At 34.6% G+C, this 13,543-nt stretch overlaps 2 protein-coding genes across 4 annotated transcripts in view; one reads left to right on the plus strand and one right to left on the minus strand.

Moving 5' to 3' along the window:
• TASL (TLR adaptor interacting with endolysosomal SLC15A4) overlaps positions 1–13,543 on the plus strand; it is a 128,002-nt gene that overhangs the window by 76,043 nt on the left and 38,416 nt on the right. The window lies entirely within an intron of this gene.
• The window catches only part of GK (glycerol kinase), a 93,065-nt gene that overhangs the window by 74,437 nt on the left and 5,085 nt on the right, over positions 1–13,543 (minus strand). For all 3 annotated transcript variants that reach the window (XM_068420199.1, XM_068420190.1, XM_068420208.1), the window contains exons 2-12: positions 10,736–10,809; positions 9,965–10,071; positions 9,309–9,386; positions 8,236–8,315; positions 7,094–7,231; positions 6,475–6,584; positions 5,795–5,861; positions 3,566–3,601; positions 2,853–2,920; positions 1,245–1,287; positions 476–556 (exon numbers count right to left, since the gene is read on the minus strand). In XM_068420199.1, coding sequence (XP_068276300.1) covers positions 476–556; positions 1,245–1,287; positions 2,853–2,920; positions 3,566–3,601; positions 5,795–5,861; positions 6,475–6,584; positions 7,094–7,231; positions 8,236–8,315; positions 9,309–9,386; positions 9,965–10,071; positions 10,736–10,809 — 882 coding nt within the window. The remainder of the gene's footprint in view (positions 1–475; positions 557–1,244; positions 1,288–2,852; positions 2,921–3,565; positions 3,602–5,794; positions 5,862–6,474; positions 6,585–7,093; positions 7,232–8,235; positions 8,316–9,308; positions 9,387–9,964; positions 10,072–10,735; positions 10,810–13,543) is intronic.

A 13,543-nucleotide genomic window follows, 5' to 3' on the forward strand; every position in this document is an offset into this window, starting at 1 on the left:
TTGTCCCAGAAATGTGATTCAGATGTTTTAAAGTTAGAAGTAAAATTAATTAGAATGAAATAAAAACCAAAGACATTTAGTCATGCCTTTTGTTATGAGAGGATAACTGAAAAACTAGTACTTTTCTCCCTCTTTTTTAAACCCAATTTTAGTATAAAATTTTTTCTTTTTTATTTATTTATAACATTTATTAAAGATTTGAAAGACTGTATAACAGAAAAAATGTTTTAGCCATCATGCCCTGAAAATATACATGATGCAATGTAGAAATATTTTTATTAGGTTACACGATATAGATTGTAGATAGGGATAACCAAAACCACACATAAGCCTTGAGGCACACAAGCTATAACACAAAGCTATTTTGATTTCCGTGCAACTGAAGGGTTTCTCTGAAGATAATATAAGGATACTAGAAAACAGAAGTAAACAAGAACATGTATCGCTATAAAAAGGAAGAAATTACTGTGCTTACCTCTAGTGCATAACAAACAGGTTTGTCTCTGCCCAGTTTGTAAGCTATTGTGGTTAGAAGACCATGCTCAGAAAACACAGACTAAATGGGGGAAGGGGAAAGAAATGGTAAAGCATGAACGCAGGCAGAAAATATTGAAATAAATATATTCAAATTATAATAAACAAGAGACAAAACCTTCACTGGAAAAAAAAATAAATACGGAAAGTTTAAATAAAGTAAATTATCAGTCACTAAATAAACACCTAAGATAGAACCCTCAGATTGCTGGTGTTAATTCTCGTTTCTACAAGCTGCCTCAGATATCTCCAGCCTCCTCACAGCAAAGAATTGCGGGTCTTTAGAAGAAGACGTGAACGGAAAAGGAAGCCAAAGCTTTGCATTATTTATTCAACTACAACTACAAAGAAACAATGGGAGAAAACGAAGGGAAGAAATAAAATAGCCAAGGCAAGGAGAAAAGCAAGTGGTTAAGTAACAACAGTCAACGCTTCTGGGTGAGGTTAAGAAACATACACAAGGAAAAAGCAAGAAACTTGCTATGAAAAGTTCTTTTCAGAAACTTAAGGTGCTAGGCAATGGAGTCTTACTGAAACACCCTGAACAAATTACTACTTTCTATTCTTTCAGATATCAGTGTGCACTTTTCCTTATCGCTAGCAATATAATTGTTGCGAAGAAGTTTGAGAAAGGCTAATATATAGTTGTACTCAAGAACTTAAATAACGATTGTAAAAAAAAAAGTGAACAACTAAAAAATCCAACTGACCTTCTGACCTGTATTGCATAGCAAGAAACATCCTGTTCCATACCTAGCATGAAAGCAAAGGAAAGTTAAAACCAGGATGTTTAAAGGATAACCTGTTACTTCCGTTTATGAATCCATGACTCCCCTGTGGAGAATCAAGACACCACTTTTTGCCCCTTGGAGGTTATGTTATCATTAACTAGTGATAAAACCATCCTCAAAAAGTTGATTTAAATGCAGCCTGCAGCTGAAAAATCTAGTCCCACACTTCTCTCTCTGGCTATTTCCTGTCTAATACTTGATCAAGGAGCAGATACGGCTGAAAACTTAAGTGTGAATTCCTCTTTGGTAGCAGTGTTTACCTTCTTCAGTTTAAGCTGATTATGAAAGCTACTTTATAAAATAAATATTTCACAATATTAAATTCAAGCTTCTAAAGAGGAAAATTTAAGAAACTTAGCTCCTGTCACAAAGAAGAGGGTTTTCTTTAAACATACTCACTTCAAAAATTTCTAAAAAGGGCATGTTTCTCATTTGAAGACAACATCACATGTATGTGTGCATACACACACATGACAGGACACAGTTTAATAATAGGAGTACAAGATACTTATAAACTTATTCTAAGAAATCATGAGTTCCCTATGTTTTAAATATCCTGAAAATTAACATCTTAAAGTAGTACTGAGAAAGTCTTCAGTTATACTTGGAGAGAAAAAGGGTAAAGCAGTAGCACAAATTGGTTAAAAAATCTCACTTTTACCTTTTGGTTTAGCTGGATTTTTTTCAAAAGGTCTCTTGTGTTATAAAAGTATTTTTTATAAAAATACTTTGTGAAAATATTACTTAGAACCATGTTTGTTTTACTAAAATACAAGGCCACTAACCATTGAATATGTGTATAAATATAAAAGATAAAGTGAAGGTTAATTAGCAACAAGTACAGATTAATGTGTAATTAAATCTGTGAAAGTCCAATACTGTGTATGTACCTACATGCTCAGTTAAGCACACTTACAGTTCTAAATGGAACAGTAAGTCATTTAAGCAGAGCGCTTTTCCTCAAATGAATGTTTGATTACACCAGTTGCCTGATTTAACTGATCAGCTCTTTTAAACAAGGGACACTAAGAGGCTGAGAAATAGAAAAAAACCCAAATGTAAAATTCTCCACACTGAGCTAGACACACAAGCAAAACTAAGCACTGCAACTGAGATGAACCTTTCCCATCTAGCAATGCTGTGGGTTTTTTGTCATTCAAGTCTATGCAATCTAACTCACCCGGCCTGTATTTGTTTAGCTTTAGGTCATAATTTAAGCGATACTGCAACTGTTTTCATCTGTGTTTTGGAGAATTTAAAAATGAAAAACCTCCTGTCACACAGACATATTTTCTCACAGGGACTTTGTTCCAAAATATACATCACAAACTATTTAACCTTAGTATCTTCACTATTTTATATCAAAGTCAGGACACTCTTTACTTTGTAGGTCAACACAGTCAAAAGGTAAAGCTATAGTTACGCGGTAACTACTAAAGCATTTGGCAGTTAGCTTGAAAGAGAACATAATACTAAATTCACAACAGTGACGTACTGTTTATCTTTACAACTTTCATAATAACTTACGTATTTTTTGCCTGCCCATCTTGAAAACACATTTGCCCAACAAGAGCAGCAGACTGGTCGCCCAAGCACTGAAAAGAGAAAGATTTTTTTTTTAGCAAATGTCTGCACATGAATCACATGCATGAAAAAGGAACATGAACAGATATATTTAACTATAACTATAACCTATTAGGAGCACACAGGTAACCGAAAGTGGGGAAAAATCTATAGAGGCAACCTGTACTTTTTACGACTCTTCCTTTCATAAGAACTGCAAATTAAATGTGCTGTGCTACTTATGGTGATCAATTTAAAGAAACCAAAAATAAAATTTTCTATCTTTATGCATGTTGTGTTGGAAAAAGCATAGAATCTGCCCAACGTTCTGGATTTTATATACATATACTGAACTCCTTTTATATATAAAGCAGAGCTTGCTTCCATTTTGTAACGTCACTCATTTACTCAAAGATCCTAAGTTTCCCGCAGCACTACACATATGCATGAAAGCTGTCAGCTGTATTTCCACAGCCAGACCTTAACTTAATAATGAACAACCCAGTCAATTAATAATTCAACTTCAAAAGTTTGCTTCATGTTTAACCTGAAGTAAAAACCCATCAACTTAATTTGTAGCAGGATTCACCCATCTTAAAGCTTTTTCCAGTGAAGATATGTTTGTGCAGTATCAGGCTCTTATGCCAGAAACTGAGTTGAAGTAGGACTTGACTTACCCCGGAAATTGGTACACCTGTCAAAGCTCCAGATTTCTGATTTGCAAAAAGAGAAAGAAAAGCTCCAAATTAGCTTTCCATGACTACAGTTTAAGGCAATGAAAAAGACGCTAAACTTGTAATGCTCAAAGGAAAACAAAGAAGGATCACATATGCAACATGGTTCCGTTCAGATGTACATTGGACTTCAGCTTAATGCAGCTCATTACACTAAAAAATAGAGAGCAGGAAATTTACAGGTATACTTTATGTCACCTCAACAGTTCTCAACATAAATTTTGTTGAAATCATAGTGTACAGAAAATTAGCTTCAGTGTAACCTGTGCAGTCAGTGTCAAGTGTAAAATGCAAAAGTGCAAAAATGGTAAAGTGACTGGGGAAAAAAGTGATTGCGATTGTGATGTTAATGTGCATTTATTTTCTTTGACCAAGCAAAGACAGATGCCTCATTTTAAGATACAGCATTTTAAGTCCCATATAGAATTTCTTCCAAACTCTACCACGTAGTTTTTCAGTTGCATTCTTGCAATAGGTAATCATAAGAAATTTATATCCTGACAATTTTTACTTTTTTCTTTAAATTGTTTCTTTGTGCAATCGTGAAAATGCATTTTCAGTGAAACCAAGTGAGTGCATTTCCAACCTGAATCCTTTTTTCTTTAATTCTCCTTTTAATTACCTGGATTTAAGGTAATTGAGTTTATAAATGCACCGAAAAATCCTTGGATGAATCTGACGTTTCACTATAACAGAATGAATATTTGTAGACAGAATGGCTCACTTTTCTCATTTATAAAATGAGACAGCCAACACATTTATTAGCCAGTAGTCTTATTTTTTACTTCACTATAAAAGAAACATTAAACAGCCTGCAAATTAAGGCAAACGCATACATCAAGATTACATTTTAGAAACAACTTTGGCATGAACTCTAATTGTAGTATCTCAGATTTGGAAACACCCACCAAATATACTGGTCTAGAAAGTGGGCTTTTACTAATCCTTAAACCAACGGAAATGCACAGCATCTGAACAGAACGGGGAAGATATAGGTGGCCAGCCTAATGGAAGCTTCTACTCACCAGGCTAGGACAGATTTTCTACAGTCAGCAAAAGGAAGAAAAAGAAAAAAAAAATGGAAGGAAAGGGGAAGAGAAACAAAAGTTGACATTTAAAGTGACCAGCTATTCTCTCTCAGTTGCCAGGTAGTATCTTTTTCCATTTACCTCGCTCATTCAGCTTAATACAACTCACTCGCATCTGACCTTCACATTTTAATAAAAGTCAGCGATAACTTCTAGTGGCACCTCCATTAACAGATTAGCAAAAATACTTACATTTCAGGCAAGTTAGAGTTATATTTTAAATAAAAACGTCGTAAGTTGTCTTAATTACAAAATGTCTGTATATTCTTAGTGAACAACAGGGCAAACTACCAGGAAAAAGAATGCAAAATCACAACATCCAGCTTATCTGATTCTGAAGCTTTTAAGAATAAATTAGATGCCATTGCATCAGAAGAGTTGGTGCTGCATCCAAGTAAACTTGAAACCTCAGCCCCAGTTACTGATCTACTCCTAAGTAGCATTCACAGCTGCACTGGAAGCAGTGTGATTAAAAAGACATCACAATATTCCAAAATATTTTTTTTACTGAGTGCTATGTAAATATACACAGCAAAAGGAGTTTAGTTTTCAAAAAGAAGGCAATCTAAGGTGCCACTTGTCATTTTCCAGTTCACAGAAGCTGACTAATCTTGCCTTCAGTTATGTGGAAATAAGACATTACACATCTCATCTAGTCCTCATCCAGTATTCTTAGATCATGAAGACTTCCATAGCAACTTCCATCTCTACTTTTCAATTGTACAAGAAGTAAAAATGTTGTGCTCTAATAACAGCAATCATCTCATTCTTTTAATCTACTGATTACACATTCCATTCTGATAAGTAATTTCTAAATCAATAAGTAATTGTGACTAAAAAATCAAATTTTTATCCTTATCAAAAACCTCTCCCATCTTGTTTTGTCTATTTGACACTTACAAGAGAAAGCAACAGATATTCAACTTCATGTAATATTACACAACAGTTGATAATGATATGCTAATCATAAATCAAACAATACTGGTATAGAAAAGGCCATTAGTCTTAATCTGTTGAAATTCTGTCAAATCGATATTGATATACTTCTACAAGATTAACTTCACAGGCACACAAGAAAACATACCATCAAGCCATAAACCTCGGAGGAGCTTCGTACTTTTGGAAGTATTTCCATAGGAATATCAAAGAACCTGAACACAATACAAAATAATTTACATATATGGTCAGTGCTGAATCAGAAAGCATTTTGCATTTATTTTCTTAAATAAGTCTAAGCTGTAAAGAAAGAAAACTATAAAAGGAACTTTGATTTCTAGGATTTAATCCATCACTACGTGTTTTTCCACTTGTTACAGCACGTGATACTGAATTATGGAGTAAAACAGCATATATTTGAACATTTTGAAGACATATCCAACTCTTTCATGTGGGAAGTCATTCCTCTGCCAACAATATCTTTATAATATTGTTATTAATAAATTTCAATTTAAAATAGAGATACTTTCACTGTAACTGCCTTATGAATTTGATTAAGGAATAAAGAAACTATTAAATGTCATTGTTTCCATGAACCAGTCTTCAACCTACAGAAAAAATCAAGGCTCTGCTACTTTTAATTAATCCAGACAGTTGTAATTTGGACAACTGGAGAACAATGAATCTTAATTATTAATGTTAACAGTAAATACAACAGTAATTGCTGATCTTAGTCTAGATAAGAGATTCTTACTATTCAATGAGTTTCTTTACACATCACTTATAGAATCTATTTAAATAATGGTATTACTGAAAAACTGAGCTTACTGGCAGAGCTCAGGATCCCATTCCAAGGACTGAATGTTGAACAACAGTGTTCTACTGGCATTGGTTACATCTGTACAGTGAACACCTCCATTCTTTCCACCTGTCAAACTCTGAACAAAAAAAATATCAACAGTATTCACCAAGAAAAGACACGGGTTTACTTCAACAAACTAAAAACAAAAATGTCTACTTTCACAAAGCTTTCAGCTTGGAACTGGGAACTCTGATATTTCTGCAACGACTAAAGAGGCAGACCTGAAATAGTGGAACAAAGGCATGCGAGAGGTAATAAGGGTACCGCAGTACCTCCTGGATTCTTATATTGCAAAGGTGACTAATACACCTTTCTGAAGTCCAAGATTTTTCCAAAAGCATGAGCAAAATTTTATAGCAACCTACAAATGGTAAACTACACATAAGCATCTGCCAAACAAAATATAGCGATACAGGAATAGTAAAGGTTCATCTTGTAAGGAACTTTAAAGGAATCTCTTCACTGGCTTGTATTGACATCACTGTGTGATCAGTGGGCACCATGTGTCACAGCACTTTGCACAGAAATTTGCATGATATGGAAATTCATTTTTAAAAGAGTCATAATAAACTCACAAATACATACCCATATAAGCCATGAATCAATAGTCCCAAACATAGCTCTTCCATCATCAACTGCTTGCTTAATCTCTTCCACATTATCCAAAAGCCATCGAAGTTTCACTGCACTAAAATAAGTGCTAAGTGGAAGACCAGTCCTAAACTGTAAAATAAAAATCGTGCAAGTATCTTTTCCATTAATACTGTAGTTACTAATAAATGGTGATAGTAAGTGAAAAAAAAACAAAGACATAAAACTCAGAGAAATGACACAAGCTTGTTATTTAAATAAGTACTAAGCATACAACGCAAGTCTGAAAATACCAAAACCAGATGACCAGTGCATTAACGGACAAAGATCAAAGCGGATCTAAATGCAGTTCAAAGACCATTTATGTGGAAATAGTTGTTTGCAGAAGTCCTGCCTTATCTAGGATGTCTCCATATGACTAGACAACATTTTGTCATTTTTGTAATGACAACAAAAATGAGCAGCACGACGCAGGAAAGAGTGAATTTGTGTTCTACTAGAACTTAAAAATCAAGTAAGTTTATATGCTTTGTGACATTTCCTGGCTACAGGAAAATACGTAATATGTAAAATATGTAATATTCACACAATCAATCAAGGAAAATATAAATTAAAGAATTATGACACCTTTTTGCAAGCATTTTTTTTCCAAATCTATATATACATACCCATATAAGAAAAAAGAATGGATTTGCTCTTTATAAAATATCTTCCCAGTTCTCCCAGTTGGTTGCAATTAATTTCAATATTAAGGCATAAGATGAGAAAGGATAATATATTTCACGTCAATAAATTATTTTCCAAACAGTTTTTTTCTACTGGCTCTTAGTTTTTGTGTGTGGTGTTTACTTATCATTGGATAGGTAGCACATGATTAAGTCTCACCAATGATTACTCATTTAACTTCTCTAGTGAGATATGTAAGGAGTGTTAACTACAAAATAAACATTTTCCGGTCTCAGATCTGTAGTATAGTATTATGTACGTTTTTTATTATTTGACAAGCTAAGAAGGGAATAGAAGCTACAACTGACTTTAGTTTGTTTTGGGGAATTTTAAGCACACATCTCTGAAACAGTATATACTGTAGCAATAAGAGTTCAGCTACTATTTAAATGTTCTGGAATACTTCTTACCTTGAAAAAGGCTTTGTTTTGTCCTGGAATTCTTTTAAGAAGACGTTCAACTGTTGACTGGGTTCTCAGGTCAAGCCACACTAAAAACACAAATAAAATTAACTGATCAACTGATTCAATACACGAAAAGTGGCATGTACAAGCTTCTACAAAACTAGAACTCTTGCCAGTAAATTCCTGTCTTTATTTTTAGCTTTTCATGTAGTTGAAAGAATATTGTTTTGCCATTGTATTGTTAATGCACTGTTGCAAAAATTAAAAATGGTTAGATGATAAACTCATTTGATATAGAAGAACAAACGATTTGAGAAATCAAACAGGATTTTTCCCATAATAGGATATATATTTTCCTCTACCAGAGCACAAGCAAACAACTAATACTACTTTGCTTACAGCAGATGACTGTCATTAAACTAAGAGGTTAAAACAAATAGCAGGTTGATCATTTACTAATTCTATGAAAACTTTGAACTAAAGTGCGATGTCAGAGTTATCCAGCTGGGCTTAAGATAAAGCTGTAAACAACATATATTTGAATATAGGAGAGCCCCTGTTTTTCAGTGATACTATACTAAAGTAAATCTGACACTTGACATGGCCTAAAAGAGCAAATGTAGACAATTACTATTTCTCAGCTGACATAACCTGAAAAGCCAAGGTAAGTTAAAATAAAACTCCAAATCAATAAATATTCATTAAACCTACTTAACACATTTTTCCTTTAAGGTTAAATCAAAAGCATCCTGAAAATTTAGTAAGCTTCTTCATTTAAAAGGAAGTGATTTGGCATAAGTCAGAGCTTCATTACAGGCCAGGGATGTACAAAAGCCCTCAGGAACATCGTTTTTTGTTAGAAGCCCATAAAGCAACTTATTAAGTAATCATTTTAACAGAATAGGCTTTTTAAATTTGTACTGGTGTATACAAACACACAGCTTTATGAGACAGATATAAAAAAATCAAAGTAGGTAGTAGATTAGGCCACAATGAGATCTGCACAGGAAACTAGGAAAGCATATTTGTACAACATGCTCATTTTATTATATTACATATTCAGAAAATATAGTAGTTACCAATAGCATTATAAAGAGGTTCTCCAGTTGTCTTGTCCCAAACCACTGTTGTTTCTCTCTGATTGGTGACTCCAATGGCTTCAGGACAAAATAGAAACAAGTATCCTTTTCAGAAGGTTTGTTTTCCCCTTTTGAGGGGTGAGGGAGGGAAGGGAGAGGTGGAGAGGAGGGAGGAACAGGTAAGGAGAAGAGGAAAGTAAATGGGAAATAAAAAGCTTCCAACTTTTTCATGTTATAATCTAGAAATATTATAAAAACTCATCATTCAACTTTTGCTACTTAACCTGTGTGGCTTTAAATCTTTTTTTTTTTTTTTTTTGCCACAAACTGAGACAGTAACAACACTGACAGGGAAACTAGCTTTTCCCAATAAGTCCTAATTTAAATTTCAGAATTCTTCCATTCATCACATCTCTCTGTGATTTTGCAAGATTAGGTTAAGTCCAGTCTGTAGATTTTGCATTGCTAATACACACGATGGACTTATTTTCTCATTATTCCTCCCAAACAAACTGCTCTCAATTCCAATTTAACATTTTCTTTGAGGCCAGCACATGCTGCCGCCTTTCTATTTATTGACTTAAAAACTAGAGAATCTGACTTGCTCAACCATGATTTTGTTAAAGCCCTCCGTTACCCTTAAGTATAAGGAATACCTTTTATGTTAGTGATGTCTATCTTCAGTTGTTGCAGTTTCTCACAGGTCCTTTCCACGCATTCATGGACAGACTTTAATATTTCCTTTGGATCTTGTTCCACCCATCTTTAACAAACAGTAAACACCAGTTAATACGTAGAAAAAAAATACATTTAAGGAAAAAAAGAAATTCTAGTCTGAAAAACCAGCTGAGCATTTTGATGCAACCATAACTACAAAGTAGGTTTTACATATGTAGAAAAAGTGTCATGAATTTCAAACCCTTTTTAAACAGTAATCTGTATTTTCACAACAAAACCATCTGCAGAAAACAAATACTTTTGTTTTGTTTTATTCTATAAAGAGGGCTTTGTCAGCAAATGGTAGGTCAGTTAAGAACAAACAAACAAAACACCTCCGAGAACAAACTAAGCAATTTCTATGCACTAAGCTGAAGACTATGATTAAATTGTAAAAATGACCAGCTTTACTACTTTAAATGAGACCTGAAGTCTTGTTTAAACTTTAGTTTTAAGGTTTCAACTTTAAATACGTTAATGAGTGCCCAGAGTAAAACACTAAGTATTTTTAGTTTATGTAACTCAGAGCACATACCGGACACCCAATGTGGGGGTTTTTATGCCATTTTCCCTTCCACGCTGTCTTTTCTAGCAGATACTATGATCTTAATAATTATTAACCAACTTCAGTTTTGATCCTGCATAGAAAAAAATAAATAAGCTCTACCAAAATGTACACAAACAAATAAAAAACCACAGAAAATTCATACCCTTCTTCAGGGAATTTCTGCTCTATCTCAACTTGATGGTGACTCAAGAGCTCTGCTGTTTTTGCATTAAAAACCTGCAGAAAAATTACACAACGGAATTTTCTATGAACACAGAAGTTTAAACAACAATAAATTAACATTTATTCTTTTGAACAAATACGGTGCTGTGATAATTGATAGTCACTTTGTATCATCAACCCAAATATCCATATAACCATTTTGGAACATACCTCTCAGTAAAATACCCACTGCTAGTCTTAATAACATTTCTTTAGTTCCTGCTCTGATATTCTAATGCCAGGGCTATGCCTTTTCTTGGCTTAGCTCACTTTTAGGAAGAGTGATTTTAAGGGACAATCACAGGTAGTTTAGAAATCACAGAAGGGACCAAACTGTGAAGAAAGAAAAAGCAGCTAGGGAGAACCCAGTTTGTTTCCAAACAAACTACAAATAGAAAGCTCATGAACAATCCGACAAGAAAAGAACATCACTGCAGTAAATACATTAAAAAAGCGAAGACCATGCAGAAAAGTGACTTAGATTTGGGTATACTACAATAAAAAACAGCAGAGTAGAGAATCCTGAGGACTATACTAACGGCTATTCTTAAGGAACCACAAGTCAGAGGGGCTCTGCCTTGCAGTAGAAGCTCAGCTAGAATACACAACTATCTTCATCAGGGTCCTGTTTCCGAAAATAATCTACTGTGGCCAAGTTAAGACAAAACCCACTAAAACATCCAACTTAATTGCACAATGAGTAAGCCAGCGTAACTGACTGGGCAATGAGGACGTTCCTGTGAAAATGGCTCTTTCTCACTAGCACCATGCAGAATCTTTTGCTTAAAGAATGTCTGGGGACCTGGAAAGTAAAATCTAACAGCACGCTCAAGTAAACCGCAGAACATGCCAGCAGGACACCATCCTATATTTTTATGGCAAGTAGAGGAGGGTCAGATTTAGAAAGCACTCTCGTGCTAAGGGTACAAAATTCAGTTATACCCATCCACTCTCTACGATACAACTGCATCTTTTCTAGACTTCTTGGTAATGCTGTCTTCTCATTCGACAAATTTTAGGAATTTGTCTTAAAGCTTTTAATCCATAAACTCTTGACTTCATTTAGACAGTACAGTTTACTCTGAAACTATTAGAACAGTTCTGACAAAGAGCAGATGAAGTTCTGATTCTCCAGTTTCTTTGAAACCTTAAAGTGTATTTTTAGAGTGAAACTTGGAAGTTTAGAAACATTCTTGCTATATATTAGAATCAGAGAACAATTCAGGCTGAAAGGGACCCTGAGAGATCTCTAGTACAACATCCTGCTCAAAGCAGAGTCAGCTATGAGATTAGACCGGGTTGCTCAAGGACTTTTTTTTAGGCAAGTCTTGAAAATCTCTGAGGATGGAAAGAGCACAACCTCTCTGGAAAATACTAAAAGCTCCTTTTTCCCCTCCACTCCCCAGAAAAGAAGTCTTAAAAAGGTACATGTTCATCCTTTTCTGTTATTGGTTGGAAAGATTACATAGAAAAAGCATCATTGTATTCTTTTAACCATATTTACGTATCTGTGTTTCATCTGCCAGCTTAGGCTTGACATGAAGTTATCCTATAAAAGGGTAAGCTCTGTCAGTACTGCATGCTTGGAAGGAACCAGTATAATGGGATAAGGGTCTTAAAATACTATGCAACAGAGTTAATGGGAGAGATTAAGTTTTGCATGCATGTAGCAGAGTTTTTTACTTGAAATTGCCTTTCTGCCAAAAGCATAGTAACATTTACTAAGTTTTTATAATAAAGAGAGAAAGATAAAAGACTTTTTATTGAACCTGTATGTATCTGACCTACTAACCATGTCAAACATCATTCGGTAATCATTCACCATTAATCATTCAGTACTCCTTGAAACAGAAGGCAGTGCATAAGGATTCCTACTGGTAGCAGGAAATAAATACAGATTCAGTTAGACAAGGTCATTCACTGAACCTGGAGTGTGTGACCCGCAGATAATAAAGGGTGAAGCTCTAGCACAGCAAGCCTTTTTGCCTCCTTCTAAGCAAGCCGTTCTAACATCAATAAATTCTCAACAGAAGCCACAACACTACAAATACATAGATTTTCCACGCCCATACAGAAGAAATAAGGAAACAAGCTCTCCTAATCCATCACAAACAAAACCACAAGCTTCTGACATCCTCAACAAAAACAGCAGACACTCCCTGTACCTCAGGGCAAGGGATTAAAAAGTTTCCCTGAAAACAATACCGTGTTGTACAGTGATAAATAGAATTCTGATACATGAAAGGATGCCAAACATAAATGAGTCATTACATTTAAACCTAGAAGATGATAAACAAAGTAGGGAATAAATAGAACAAATGGGACCTCCCCTCCTTCCCTGCCTCCCCCCTCAAAAAAAACCCTCCTGTTGCCAAAAAAAAAACCCAGACCATCCTTGTTTCTCTCCAACAGTGGTGAGAGAGAGAAATTGATGACAATAAATATGAGTTCAAATAAGGTGACTACATTCCTGTTGAAACGGGTTTGAAGTGTATTTCTGTCACTGCTTGCTTTCCTGCCTTTCACATTCATTAAGAACTGCTTCCAGTTTCTGATTCTGTTCTTCCACTTTTTGTAGGAGAGGGAAAAGTTAACGTCAATTTTGCCCTAATTTTATCAGCAGCAGACACAGAAGAATTGACTAGGCTATTTGGACATGTACAGCTATCTTGAACAGAGATGATTTGATGAAAGACAGTGAAAACTGCCAGATATGTACTGAACTCTCTGGTGAGAGATTAAAGAAAAT

Source organism: Nyctibius grandis, chromosome 2 (assembly GCF_013368605.1).
Source record: "Nyctibius grandis isolate bNycGra1 chromosome 2, bNycGra1.pri, whole genome shotgun sequence".
In the NCBI taxonomy this organism is placed as follows: Eukaryota; Metazoa; Chordata; class Aves; order Nyctibiiformes; family Nyctibiidae; genus Nyctibius; species Nyctibius grandis.